This window comes from Sebastes umbrosus, chromosome 18 (assembly GCF_015220745.1).
Source record: "Sebastes umbrosus isolate fSebUmb1 chromosome 18, fSebUmb1.pri, whole genome shotgun sequence".
Classification (NCBI taxonomy): domain Eukaryota; kingdom Metazoa; phylum Chordata; class Actinopteri; order Perciformes; family Sebastidae; genus Sebastes; species Sebastes umbrosus.
The window spans coordinates 24,522,891-24,537,785 of NC_051286.1; the positions used below are offsets into that span (position 1 = coordinate 24,522,891).

General features: G+C 44.8%; 1 protein-coding gene across 4 annotated transcripts in view; it reads left to right on the forward strand.

Annotated features, from left to right (window-relative positions):
• Positions 1-14,895, forward strand: part of rev3l (REV3 like, DNA directed polymerase zeta catalytic subunit) — an 88,200-nt gene that overhangs the window by 50,810 nt on the left and 22,495 nt on the right. For all 4 annotated transcript variants that reach the window (XM_037751702.1, XM_037751704.1, XM_037751703.1 and 1 more), the window contains 5 exons: positions 5,222-5,364; positions 6,687-6,815; positions 7,546-7,783; positions 8,826-8,968; positions 10,856-14,711. In XM_037751702.1, the coding sequence (XP_037607630.1) occupies positions 5,222-5,364; positions 6,687-6,815; positions 7,546-7,783; positions 8,826-8,968; positions 10,856-14,711 (4,509 nt within the window). The remainder of the gene's footprint in view (positions 1-5,221; positions 5,365-6,686; positions 6,816-7,545; positions 7,784-8,825; positions 8,969-10,855; positions 14,712-14,895) is intronic.

A 14,895-nucleotide genomic window follows, 5' to 3' on the forward strand; every position in this document is an offset into this window, starting at 1 on the left:
GCGGTCCCTGGGGACCTCCGTGCCGCAGACACCGCTGCTTTTGCCAGACAACAGCGGGGTACAGAGCTTCAGAGAGCCGGGGATGAGAGCGAGCGGACGGGTGTCAGCTCCGTGCAAAACACTGGAACAAAAACACTGACACATCTCCGACAGTATGATATTAATGCACTTCCTGTTCCTAGTCTGATAGTCTGTAAATATGTAGCCTATAGATAAGATATATTTTAATAAAACACATTTGTACCGACAGGATACAGTAGAGCACAGAAGCTGTTTCCATGCTACGAGGCAAACAAGCGCTCGCGTCTTCCTATCTATTCATATGAGTAGCGCAGTGAGACCCCGCGGATCTCTGCGGGACGTCAGTTGAGTAGGTGGTCCTTAATCTGGCCCAGGACCATGGGTGTATAAAGAGAACTGGATGCAGCATTGGAGGCGGGGCCCCGGTCATTCCTATGAGAGTTGCTCATTAGCGCATGAAGCCTAAATGGCTCGACTTCCGTCTGGAGTAGCGCCCAGTCGGTCACATGTATCGGTCACGGGGTCCCAACGTCACGCCGTCGTCACGACTTGCGCTCCAGCCTCTGTCTGGGTCTCACTCACATGAACGGAGGAAGTGAAATAACTCTGGATTCAGCTATTAGTTACTTTTTAAATAAGGACTATTAGAGTGTTCGTACTGGGGAGTTTATTCACCTAAAAAAAAAGTTATCCGCTGAGTTACAGACGTCTCTTTCCCAATGTAAGTCTATGGGAGAAAGTATTTTTGGGCCCAATGACGGACACGGAAGTTGCAGTACCGCCGTTTGGCCCCTACGAAAGTTGGGATCGACGAAAGGGGCACTTCCTGGGGGCTTGCCCAGGACACATTTGTGTACACAGTGCTGAAAGAATGTGGCCATATGTGGCCCAGACCACCTCTGAATGTGGTCTGAGCGATCCGATCTCAATGCGTCTCGAGTGCATTCACACCTGTACTCAGAGCCGTCCACTCAACTCAGGACGCATGTTAATACCATGTCCGAACAGGGACTACGACTTGCCCCAAACTGCATGTGATTGTCATAAAGTGGGCATGTCTGTAAAGGGGAGACTCGTGGGTACTCATAGAACCCATTTACATTCACATATCTGGAGGTCAGAGGTCAAGGGACCCCTTTGAAAATGGCCATGCCAGTTTATCCTCGCCAAAATTTTGCGTAAGTTTGGAGCGTTATTCATATGACTAGTATGACGTGGTTGGTACCAATGGATTCTTTAGGTTTTCTAGTTTCATATGATACCAGTATCTTCACTCTAGCTTTAAAACTGAGCAGCTACAACCTAAAAATCTCAAATTGCATTAATGCGTTAAAGAAATTAGTGGCCTTAAAACAAATTTGCGTTAACTTTGACCGCCTTAGTTTATACTGTAATCATCTTGTGAACCGTCAGATTATCCTGCCTCCCACCTCCCCCTTGAGGGGACTCCTCCCCCAGGTTGGGGACCACTGCTTTAGACCATAAAATGTACCTGTGTTCAGTATTTCCAGTGAGTGACTCTGTTAAAGTTTCTTTTGGGGGAGTTTTACCTTCTCTGAATCGAGGGTTTAAGCGTCCATGGTGTCGTATGCTGTACAGATTTTAAAGCCCCTTGAGGGAAATTTGTGATATTGTGCTATATAAATAAAATGTACTTGACAGTGTTGCATTGAGACAACAAATGGGAAATTACAAAAAAATAAGTTGCCGTAATTTAAATGTAAATAGTCAAATGAAAATATGCTCCCACCCCAAGATGCAACATTATGCCTACTATAGCTCCTCCTTTAATTCATCAGAAACATTTCATCAGATATTACAACATGTCAAAATCAAAATATTCATAAATAAAAGGAGGCGGTTTCTGTTACCTCAGCGCAATGATATGCAGCAGAAGGGTATCTTTCCTTTCTCTTTTTCCTCCTCCTCCCTCCCCTGGTCCATCATTCAAACTGTCACATCAAAGCAGAGCCAGTAAAGGCAGCGCGGGGGGGCGTGGCTTGATAGCGAAATGTGTTAATCGCTGCGGTAATCTCCCGACGCCCGCCAGGCTCGCTCCCTCGTCGCCTCTAAAGTCGTTAGCTAGCAGACTAATTAAGAGACAGCCAGACAGTGGCACGTGCACGCTGACTCTCTGGAGGCCTTTCCTCATATGGCCCGGTAGAACCGACTCTCTGAATGACAATGAGACTGCAGTAGAATCCCTCCCGCTGTCATCCCAACCACAAACTCTGGAATAGCAGCGAGATGTCAGCTGATAAATACATAGATTTCATATGTTTACAGCCACGATTTCATCATTCATCACCTCTGAAAATCATACGTCATTTAACAGGTTGGATTAATCAGTAAGAGCAAGAAGCCTTGAGCTCATCCATGCAGAGAAGTGTCTGTGTCTCTATCTGGACGGATTCCACAGGAGTGTTTACTTTATTCCTCTGGCCTGCTGCTGGGCTCAGACATCGTCTGTCCACACAGCGTTCTCAGTGTGTTTCATCACTATGTGTTTCTAAACTCCCTTTCGCAATGGACAAAAACCCCCACTAACATCTGGCTTTTGTCTTCAGTAGGAAAGGCTAAAATTGTCATTCATATTTATTGGCTCCAGCTCCAATCAGTAGTGGTGGAAACATGACACCCGGGTGGACACGCTAATTTTCGCCCCTTTTCTGGTGTGGTGCGTTGAAGTGAATATGAAATAAATGAAATCAACAGCGACTTGGACAATTATTAGAATGTATTTACGTACAAAACATAAAATGAATATGCTCTCCTCAAAGCCACCAGACTCCATTGACAAATACAGTAACTTTACCTCGCAGATCATTGTAAAGCACACTTCATTCATACTCCACAGAAACAAAATAAAACTCATTAAAACCGTCTTTGTTAGTTTTTCCACTGTTCCAACAATCACCAACTCTGGTTTGGTCCAAATAAAACCTTAAGTCACCAAGTTAGATGTGAAAGGAAACAGCTGTTATATGCGCTCAAAGCTACCAGATTCCATTGGGCAAAAATGTGATTTTACATCACCGATCATCGAAACACACTTAAAACTCCACAGAAACAAAATAAAACTAATCAAAACCGTCTTTGTTAGTCTTTCCACTGTTCCAACAATCACCAACTCTGGTTTGGTCCAAATAAACCCTTAATTCACCGAGTTAGATGTGAAAAGAAACAGCCGTTATATGCTCCCCTCAAAGCCACCAGGCTCCATTGGAAAAACACAGTAATTTTACCTCACTGATCATAGAAACACACTAAACGGAATAAAACTCATCAAAACCATATTTCTCAGTCTTTCCACTGTTCCAACAATCACCAACTCTGGTTTGGTTGAAATAAACCCTTAATTCACTGTGTTAGATGTCGTTATATGCTCTCCTCAAAGCTACCAGACTCCAATGGAAAAACAGTAAATTTACCTCGCTGATCATCGAAACACACTTTAAACTCGACCGAAACATAATATAACCCATCAAAACCATCTTGGTTAGTCCTTCGACTGTTCCAGTCACCAACTCTGGTTTTAGAGTTTGAAAGAGAGACTGAATAAGTAACCGATATAAAAAAGATATAACCACGTTACATTTCCGGCGTGTTCGCGACGTTGAACGTGACACACCACAATACTCGTCTACTGCTGGTCTATTGGCAATGGGAATGGAGTCTATCAACCATTTCCTATGTTTAAAAACCTGCATATATACTTGGAGGAAAAAGGGTACAAGCATTAATTTATCCCGTTGAACATGCATGGCTACAGTCACTGGAGCCACAGGGGGTTGAATCAGTAGCTTTGAGGGCATTTCATCAGTTTCTCCTGCTCATTGTGGGATTCAAACCTGTAACCTCTTGGGCTCAAGGCTCTAACCTTGAAGCCTCTGCTGTTTAATCAGATGTGAAAGACCTTCTTCCACACAGGGTTTGGATCAGTTCAGGACTAGTACCTAAAATGGAACTCATTTTCGTCTTTTTTTTTTTTTTATGACCGTTCCTGTGAAATTAGTTCCACTTGTGAGCGGCGGCCGCCTGCCTCGTCTCCATTTCAATATTTCAGAGTCACTAAGCGGTGAGTTGCTAGGCGATGCAGCGGGGCAGCATGGTGAGGGAGCGTGATAGGCAGCTTGTAGCTGAGAGCGATCTGGAGGGATACAAAGCCAGAGCTGGCTGCCTGCCCGTTTTCCATTCATATTCCCTCTCCTACACACACGCACACACACACACACCACTTAGCTGCACACACACACGCTTAGCAGACAAGAGACGCTCTCCACACATGTGCAGACACACACACACACACACACACACACACAGCACCTCTGTGTACAGATACACACAGAGAGTAAACAGAGCACTTCCCCTGATTAAGAGCCACAGTAAAGAGATGCTAATAAAACATGACTGCATGGGGGGCGGCTACCAGAAGGTCCTCTGCTCTGTGATTCAGGTAACAGTCCAGCTGACTGCACTGCTGATGCTCGTGTGTTGCACGCATTTGATCTGTGTGCTTGTTTTCAGTATATTTAACTTAAACCGGTTGTCTTAGCTCAGTTACTGCCTGTTGCAGAAATGTAGAGACAGAATAAACTTTTGGAGAAACGCAGCCCGACATCACGCTGCAGTGGGCAAATCGCATAACCGGCGATCATCAGATTTTATTCCTCCGCACCGGCAACAATCGTGGCAGCGAGGCATTACATTTTGGGGTTACCCGTCCGTCCAGCTGTCTCTTCTCGTGAATCTGATATCTCAGGAACGCCCGGAGGGAATTTCTTCAAATTTGGCACAAAAGTCCACTTGGACTCGAGGAAGAACTGATAAGTTGGTAGTTAAAGGTCAACGGTCAAAGGTCAAGGTCACTGTGACCTCACAAAACACATTTTTGGCCATAACTCAAGAGTTCATATGCTATTTTTGACTATTTTGCACAAATGTCTAACAGGATAAAATGATGAAGTGATGACATGGATGTAAACTGCAACTTGCCTTGACTGTTTGGCGGAGGCATACAACCACAAGGCTGTAATTCTAGTCATCAATGAATCAAAGTTTATGTTTTCTGTTTGTTCCCGGTGTCCTTGAGTTTTAGGACTTGCTCAAATTGAAGAAAAAAAGAATCCTAAAATGTGTCATCATAGCAGGAGTTATCATCATGCAGAAATTATCTCAATGTCTGTCTTCCTGTGCTCAGGACACAAGGTTCGTCTGTCAGCGACGGGGAGGACCAAGAGGATCTTCTTGCTGAAATGACTCTCCATTCTGACCCCCTGACCCCTGAGGGACTGCCGTGTACTCCCGCTAACGCTGTGGAGGTGCACAGGCTCTCACAGCCAGGTGAGGAAGATCAAGCTACTACTACTGGGAATGCGTGAAACTTCTACTGGTAAAATGCTGAAACAGAGTATCTGGAGCTTTTGATCGTAACAGTTGGTATTAAACGGACCTTGAGGTGAGATTGTTTTGTCAAAAACTAAAGGGGGACTAAGTCATATAACATAAGTCATTTTGTTTACAGCCTTTCATTCACTTTATAAGATCATTGAAGGTTTGCCTTTTCTCACTACTGAATAAGACCGTATTAATAGCTGAAGTAATCATTATGTATGTTCAGTCACTCTGTTTTGTGTTACATCTAGGGCTGTCAATCCATTAAAATATTTCATTTTGATTGATCGCAATTTAATCACACATTTTTTTATCTGTTCAAAATGTACCTTAAAGGGAGATTTGTCAAGTATTTAATACTCTTATCAACATGGGAGTGGACAAACATGCTGCTTTATGCAAATATATGTATATATTTATTATTGGAAATTAATTAACAACACAAAACAATGACAGATATTGTCCAGAAACCCTCACAGGTACTGCATTTAGCATAAAAAATATGCTCAAATCATAACATGGCAAACTGCAGCCCAACAGGCAACAACAGCTGTCAGTGTGTCAGTGTGCTGACTTGACTATGACTTGCCCCAAACTGCATGTGATTATCATAAAGTGGGCATGTCTGTAAAGGGGAGACTCATGGGTACCAATAGAACCCATTTACATTCACATATCTGGAGGTCAGAGGTCAAGGGACCCCTTTGAAAATGGCCATGACAGTTTTGCCTCTCAAAAATGTTGTATAACTTTGGAGCGTTATTTAGCCTCCTTCACCTGCTTCAACCTAAAAATCCCAAGTTGCGTTAATGCGTTAAAGAAATTAGTGGTGTTAAAACGAATTAGTGTTAACGCGTTATTATCACATTAACTTTGACAGCCCTATTTACATCACAAAATATGTCTTGTGTTTCTGAAAAAGGAGAAGACTACTGAGCCTTTCTTATCAACATAATGTAGGAGAAAAACACAAGCTGACCAATCACACGTCTTCACAGCATCTCCGTAGCTGCTGCCATAGCCCACTTTGTGATTAGCTTCAGCCGAATCTGCAGGCACTCTCTCTTCCAAGTCTCCTCCAGGCACATGGACAGCAGCAGTGGCACACACACATTGACCTCATGCTGAACCACGGTGTTGCTGCTGCGTCGGTGTGTGTGTGTGTGTGTTGATGGACCTCTCTGTTTAGATTATCTCAATCAGGATCTGCCTGAGGTATAAAGTGTGATGCTCCAGTGATGCTAACAGCGCTCTTATCCCCTCCGTCCCAGACTCTGTGAGGAGCGGTGATAAAGTCCCAGAGGAGGCAGTCGTTGATGAGGAGGCCATCTTGAGTCTCCTGGAGAACAGTCAGACCTTCCTCCCGCTCTCCCAGACATCCAACCACTCTCCCCTGTTAGGTACAGTAGCCACACACACAGCTCACTGTCTGCTCTCTGTCTTTTCCTTCTGTGTTTACAAATGTATTTAAAACTTGCATTTATGTGAAGCCCTCTTTATTATCATAAATAGGCTTATTTGCTGCTCGTTAATCCGTGTTTTGTAGTTGTTTTCCATAATCCAACATGTTTCTTTTACTGTTTCTGTCCTGATTGTCCTTGTTTCTGTCTCTAATGTCTCATTCTATACAGTGGTGCAGAAATGAGTCCTAAAACACAGAAAGGAGTTAGCATTGTAGCACTTCCAGTTCCCTCGTCTGGAGTCAATGGGTTTTTAGTTAGAGGCCTGAAATAAGGTCTGTGGTTAACACAAGCTGAAGAGATTTTAACGTTTTGTTCTACGATATAAAATACATCAATAAATACCCCACTCGTGGATTTTGAAGACTGTGGCTAACAAGTGGCTAAATGAGACTACAGAGGTTGTTGGGGACATTAAACGTCATCATGCCACGGAAGGTCGTCTACTCACTAGTTCACCTTTACAGCCTCGTTGTGTTTTATACTCGTGCTCTTGCAAACTATTTTAACTCAAACGTTGCGCTAGATGTCACACTGAGAGGAAAGGCTTTTGTAGAAGAGGTCAAAATAAAATTACAAGTTGGAGGTTTAGTGGTGGTGACGTGAAGTCATGCGACCCTGGTGTAGTTCGTTTATAGCCATAATGTCTTTGCTTTTGTTGTCTGTGCAGACAGCAGCCAAGACCAAGCCATGATTGATTTGCTGGCAGGACTGGAGAACGATGGTTTCTGCAGGACCCCCGTCAGGCAGAACTCCCAGTCCCAGTCCCTTCCCGGTGCCAGGAGCTACCACTGCAACAGTGACGAGGAGGAGGAAGGGCCAGAGCTGGACAAGGTAGAGGCCGAGCTCAGCGAGCTAATGTCACAGCGGTGGGACAACGAGCCTCCTGACAGCTCTCCCTTACCAAGGCAAGTTTGTCCCTGTCGTGTCTGAGTTTATAGTAGTTGTTCATCTAAATACACATTTCCTCCTTCTGTTCTGAAACAGCTCGGTTTAATCACAAATATAGGCAGAGTATTGTCTCCCATATGGTTTTGATAGACTGTGGTGGGTGCACCTCGTACCCTCATGATCCCCCAGAAGAAAATGTTGTCATTTTAAAGTTAAATGCATCAATCTGGTGTTCTTTGAGAGCAGAATGAAGAGGCTAGATCTCTGAAGAACTTTTTGCTCTCGTCAGCTAACAGTGGTGGATTGAAACTAAGTACATTTTGTTTACCTAAGCACCATACTTGAGTACCATTTTGAGGTACTTTACTTCAGTATTTAAATTTTATGTCACTTTATACTTCTACTCCATGAATGTACATCTCAGAGGTAAATATTGTACTTTTTACTACATTTATTTGAACAACATTAGTTATTAGTTACTTGGCAGATTCAGATTCTTAATACAAAACATAAATCAACTAGTAAACAATGGTATATTATTAAGTAGTATATCATTAAGTGTATAAAGTCGTTAAAATGAGCTCCACCGTTACCAGCTGCTGCATTAAAGTGATGAACACATTAATGCATCAATAATTCTATATTACAATCCAATGATATACCATAATATATATTATTCTAAATGGGACTTTCTGCATAATGACTACTTTTACTTTTGGTACTTGAAGTATATTTTGATTCTCATACTTTTGTACTTAAGTAACATTTTGAATGCAGGACTTTTGCTTGTAACAGAGTATTTTACACTGTGGTATTACTTTTACTTTTATGTAAAACATCTGAGTACACCTTCCACCACTGTGCTCTAGTAAACAATTTAATCATATACACATTGGTTGACACAGCAAAAAAGTGAAAGATTTGGGGTTAAAGTTGGGCTTAGTCTGCCCAGTTTAAGAACGAGTAATATAAGTAAGAAGCGATACCAACATCCAGTGAAGCAGTCAGCTGTGCCTGTGCATTGGTGAACTAGTATTCCTGTCATCCCTGTGTGTACAGGCCCGGTGTGAAGGAGCAAGAGGACTGCTTCAGTGACGAGCAGCAGGAGTCCTCTGACGAAGACATGGAGTGGAGCGGGAACAACTCTCTGTTCGCCAACCTGTCCATCCCCCAGCTAGACGGGGCCGCGGACGAGAGCAGCGGTGAGTCGGCTCACGCTGAGACGGCACTTAAATGCCAGTTTGCTTTATCTTCCATCCCCTGCTGCTGATGCTCCATCAAGCATATCAGAATAGAGATCTGACAGCAGCTGCACAGCAACAATCTGGGTTGACACTGGGTTTTGGCTGTACGATCTAATTTCATTATGGGGAGCTGTGATTTATTATAGCGCAAGTCTTTGGGATTGTAATTGATTCCCTGGAGTTATTATCAATTAATAAACTTTACAGTAGCTGTGAAGGCAGAGTTTACTATAAATGTTCAGCTGACATCATGAGTGCAGAACACTGCTGGTGTCATAGTGGGAGCATATTCTCCATCAGTCCTCACAGACATGTTTCATTTTAGGGTGATAGGTGTCTGTATTGCCACCCTGGGCAACAGCTGTCCACATGTACAGACTTCACCTGAGTATATTCTATCAAAGCGCCACTTTTTAAAACCAAACAATGTCCAGTCTATGGATGAAACATGTCTGTGTGGTCCTGCTTCTGCTGCAGTCTCCCCCCGCCTTTTCTCAGCAGTGAGTAAGCCGATTCTCACGTTGCATCTTCCAACCCATTTTACCACAGTACAGCCAAATCCATAGCATGGCACCTGGTTCCATTCAGTCCGTGGGTTTGCCATCAGCCATCTTCGTAGCTCTTTTACTGGAACCACTTGGCCACTGAATCATGGTTAAAATTATGCACCTCAACTGATGTAGTATGTAGATATTTGGAGCACAAATCTGCTACGAATATGCATAAATGAGTATGCAGCACTCTGTAAGTGTACACACTTTCTGTTGTATTCTTACAGTATTTGTATTTCCTATCTATTCTGCAGCCAAGCTTTACATGTTACAATGTCAGAGGACGGTTATCATTAGCTCTCCTGAACTAATTGCCTAATAACCACATCATCAATACAACGAGAGCTGTGTTTGAAGAGCAGCCGATGAGGTACAAGCTGCCTCCTAAGGAGATGAGACAGATAAAGGACAAGAGACGAAACCTCCTCTGATTTAAATGTCAGATCTGGGAATAGACAGCGAAGGTTTGCAGTCTTAATTAGTACCACTGGAGCCGGTTTCTAATGCGAACCGATTTCTGGGGCTGTACTCCCAAAGGATCTATTTTACCACTAGGAGGTCTACTAAATGGAACTCAAAGTTGGGGGGTTGACCCTGTTGCTATGGATGACATCATGTTAGGGTTGCACAATTGATCGAAATTTTATCGAAATTGCAACATGGCCATCTGCAATTTGAGTAGGAAATTGCAATATTTGTTAAATGCGAAATGTGTGTCAATATACCATTTCAAATTAAATATTGTGGTGCTGCAGAGATGTCGTGGCCTACGCATCATATTCTGCAGACTTCAGAAAACATCTTAGATTGGTACCCGCAAAAATCACACCATAATCATTTTGTTTTTCAATGAGAATGATGATGTAAACATGATCATTCCCTCTTAATATCGCAAATCATATTGTAATCGCAATATCAGTCAAAATAATCGGTTAGGTATTATTTCAAAATCGGACCTAAATATCAATTTAGGGGTCTTTGACACAAAAAGATTGAGAACCACAGCTCTAACTCTAACTCTCATTCTTAGGAGCTACCTTGTATTGCTAAAATGTTCTGTGAATTACTCTTAAACCAAAAACTAAGAAGCCTTAAAGTTAGGACTGACACCTATTATTTTAAGGAGTATCTCCTAACTTAGCCAGTTTTAGCTTTTGGATATTTTGTGAATATGGCTACGTTTTTAAAAGATAATATTTAGTAGTAATAAGTAGTTGGATGAAAATTAGAGATTTGAATCAATGTCTTTCTGCTGGAGACTCTTATTCAGGTGCCTCTTCTGTTGTATCCACAGATTCATCCTTAACGGACAGCGGCTCCAGGACCCAGTCTTCTGTCATAGTCACAGAGAAGATGCTCGGGAGTAGGAATCCCTTCTCTGGGGAGACGGTTCACCTGGAGCCACCTTCCTCAGCGAAGATCCTTCTTGAGTGCAAGCACGCCGAGCACAGGCCGGTTCATGTGCTGGACACGGAGCAACCGCTCGACAAGCACTTTCAATCAAAAAGCAGCCAGGACAGCAGTAGTGAATGTTCAACAGGGTTCAAGTTTAATAAAGAAATCCCTTACATCCCGCCAGTCAAACATCCCATCCCCTGCAAGATACCCAATCACCCTGAGGTGTCTCCCATCTGCGTAGACAAACAGGACATACGACCCCTGTACACCTATGACAAGAAAACCTCCATAGCTTTGGATAAGACAGACCTAGAAAGTTTCCCATTTGGTAACGGAAAGGTCACCAAAAACGGGAAGAAGTACGGCAGCATAAAGAATGTAGAAACGAACTGTCTGTCCATTCTTCAGAACCACAGGACCTTCTCTCTCTGTTACTCAGAGCTGAGAAACTGCTCAGCAAAGACAGAGCTGGAACTAAGCCAGAAGGACAGTAAAAGCCCCATCCTGAGGACCATCTCCTCAGCCCCGTCACCCATGGCGGAGGACGAGTTTCTTGATCCTCAGGAGGAAGAAATGGGCCAGGACAGTGAGGAGGGAGATGTTGGTGAACTCAAAATCAGGTACGAGGACTATCAGGAAAACAAGACCGAGAGGACTATAGTGGCCCAGCAGGAAGCACACTACAAGTTCTTCCCCAGTGTCATCCTCTCCAACTGCCTCAGTAGGAAGAAAGCTGGGAGCAAAAAGCTGGCTGATCCCTGCAGCAAGCTTGAACAGGCCCAGCCTCGCAGATCTAGGCTAAAAGTGTATAAAAAAAGGTTGGGAATGGCGGGACAGAGGAACAAATTAAACATAGATGAAAGCTCTACCTCTGATAGCCAGGTTAGCACTGGCCTCACCTCAACCCCACCTGCTTGTCCAGTGACATCAGACACAGAGAGTCTTAGTGGTCCGGTTTTGGAGGACAAGTCAATAGAAGAGGCTGAGCCAATTGAAGATGTGCCAATCATAGAGGGAGAGCCAGTCACACAGGAGGAATCAGAAAGTGAGAAGAGTTCTGTAAATGAACAGACAGAACAACTTTCAGAGCCCCCTGCCACCACCGTCTCCGATCTTTCTGAAGAGGCTAAAGACTCAGCAGAGGATAGGTTAAGCCCATTACACGATTTATCAGCTAAGGTCACATGTACTAAACCTTCAGCACTGCCTGGTAGTAAATACACCCTGAGGGCCAAACGGAAGATGCTCTATGACGGCGAGGATGGAGAATACTCAGGTGCCGCTCGTTCTAAAAATCCAGCCTCCGTCAAAGAACGGTTCAAGGACACCAGTATCCCCAGTGGGCAGGAAGTAAAATACCAGAAACGGCGCAAGAAGGAACCCCCTATCATCATCAAGTACATTATTATCAACAGGTTCAAAGGACAGAAAAACATGCTGGTAAAGATGTCCAAAGTGAGTGCAGAGGAGCAGTTGGTGGTGCTGACGCCAGACAAGATAGAGCAGTACAATAAACTAGCCCCTCTTAGGGAATTCTGGCCCAAGGTGCCAGAATCCACTGCCGTCAAGTTTCCCATCGCTGAGCCAAAGGCCAAGAAACAGCCCAAAAGAAAGGTAAAGATCAACGCCACAAATAAGAAAACAGTCAGCAACTCCCCCAAACCTCGGGTCAGACGGGGTGAACGGGTCAAAAGGACTAAAGGCTGTCAGAGAGGCCCAATTCTACCCTCTCTACCGCCCCCTCGGCCATGTTACTGTGAGCTAGTAGATGACCATGACATTGAGTATACTGATGTCATGGTAGAGTTGGGCTACCTCTCTGATAGATCCCCAAGCCCTACATACTCAACACCCCCTCGTTGTTGGTCCCCAAGCGACCCTCTCATGGACACTGGGAGTTCGGAACAGCTGATGAACCCACTCAGTGACCCATGTCTTAGTTCTGCTTTTCACAAGCCACTTGCGGTGTCTTCAACCAAAGGAGCACAAAAGAAGAGTCAAACTGCCAAACCTAAGAAATCCACAAACACTAGAAGGAAAGTAAGCAAGTCTGTTACTAAGCCTCAGGAGGAAAAGGAACCCAAAAAAGAGAAATCAAGACAAAGGAGTGGTGCTGCTCCAAAGCAGAGGAAGAAAGCTAAAGATACAGCAGAAGGAGGCACCGTCAACAGTTCTACAACCCCCACAAGACCTAGAAAATCTCGCAAAAAGAAGACTGAGGAACCCAAAAGCCATGACTCAAATAAAGACAAGTCCCAGCTCCTGTTCCCAGAAGATGAGCTACCTCCTTCCGAGAGTTCCTCTCAAGACGTCCCTCCATTTCAGCAGCCAGCGAGCACAGATGGCAACAGCCAGGGCAGTTCCCAGCCAGCATCTGTATCAGATTCTAACTCAGTAGCCCGGTCTATAGAACCAAAGGTTGAGGACTGTGAGACTTCCATCATGGAGGTCAACCAAAGCTTTTCAGCACCGGCTCAGCTGAAGCAGCAAGGTTGCCAGACTGCTGTGGTAAAGGCTGAGGCTTCACAAGAGGAGTGCAAGGCTCCTCCACCTCCTCTGGCTGGTAGACCCTTACTGAAAGACATTAAAGACTCCCATTCCTCCCCACACTCAGGCCCTAAGAACGGGCAGATCCCCACTCTCTCTGAGACCCCCTCTGGCTTGGCTGTCCTCAAGCAGCTTCTCCAGAAGAGGCGAGAGGGACAGGCTCTTCCTCTACAAGTGGTCGGTAAAGACAGCCACTCCACTGCCATAGCTCAGGCCACAGCACTACTAGATCCCACAACTAAACCAGGGAAATCCAGAAGAGCTCCCTCCGCCACTCCACGAAAACCCAGGGCCCCAAAATCTGCCACTCCCAAGGATAAAAAGCCCAGAATCAGGAAAGGCAAGGCAAGTAGCACTCAGCCAGATCTATCAGTGAAGCAGGAGGGCAACTTGTCTGACGACTGCCCCATCTTTCTGTCAGACCCAGGCCTGGACAGCTGCAACTTCATTGAGGACAGCTTGTCCCCAGAGCTCCCACACAACTATACCTTTGATATAAATGCTATTGATCAGACTGAGTTCTCCAGCCCATATAGCGGCAGTCAGTTTGTCCTGACTGATAAAAATTTACCAGTTAAGTTCCTGAGTGATGTCAGCCAGGAAGCTGTATCTGCTCAGGCGCTGGGCTTTGAGAGGAAGCCTGATAGGCTATTTGATTCTGGGGAGGAGCTTCAAAAGGGCTCTGACTGGCACAAAGCAAGGCCCGTCAGCCCCGACCTCTTTGATAGAACCGAGAACGGGGAGTCGGTATCAAATCACCTCACATTCCTCGACTCAGAGAAAATGAAGAGCAGAGAGTGGGACTTCTCTTTAGGTAAAGCCCATACACTCAGCCCCTTTCAAGACTTTCACTGTGAGAGAAAAGAGCTGCTCTTTTCCGTCTTCGACCCCGTTCTACCTTTGCCTTTAAGCTCTGCATCATTTGTCGACCACGAGGGCTCCCCGACAGGGGATCTCCTGGAGGGCATTGATGGACTGACGTCCACCACGCCCAGTAGCTCTCCACGCTCCATCAGCTCGCTATCCCAGGTGAGGGCAAGCCAGCCGCTGCGGGGAACAGGAGGTGGAGCCCACGTCCTCAAGCCCCTGATGTCCCCTCCAAGCCGGGAGGAGATCCTCAGCACTCTGCTGGACCTGGAGATGTCGGAGGCCACCTTCCAGGAACCCTTCTGCAGCAACCCCTCTGATGCACCAGGGAAACCAATGTAAGACTATATGCACCATCGGCACAAGCTGAAGTAATATATATTGAAGGTATCTCGCATATGAATAAACTGTGGGTGGACTAAATGTATATAGATAAACGTATATCTGAAAAGCTACCGATGTAGAAAATGGAGCCTGACTGAAACATCAGCATGGCTGATATTATTTGTTGATTTTAGTATC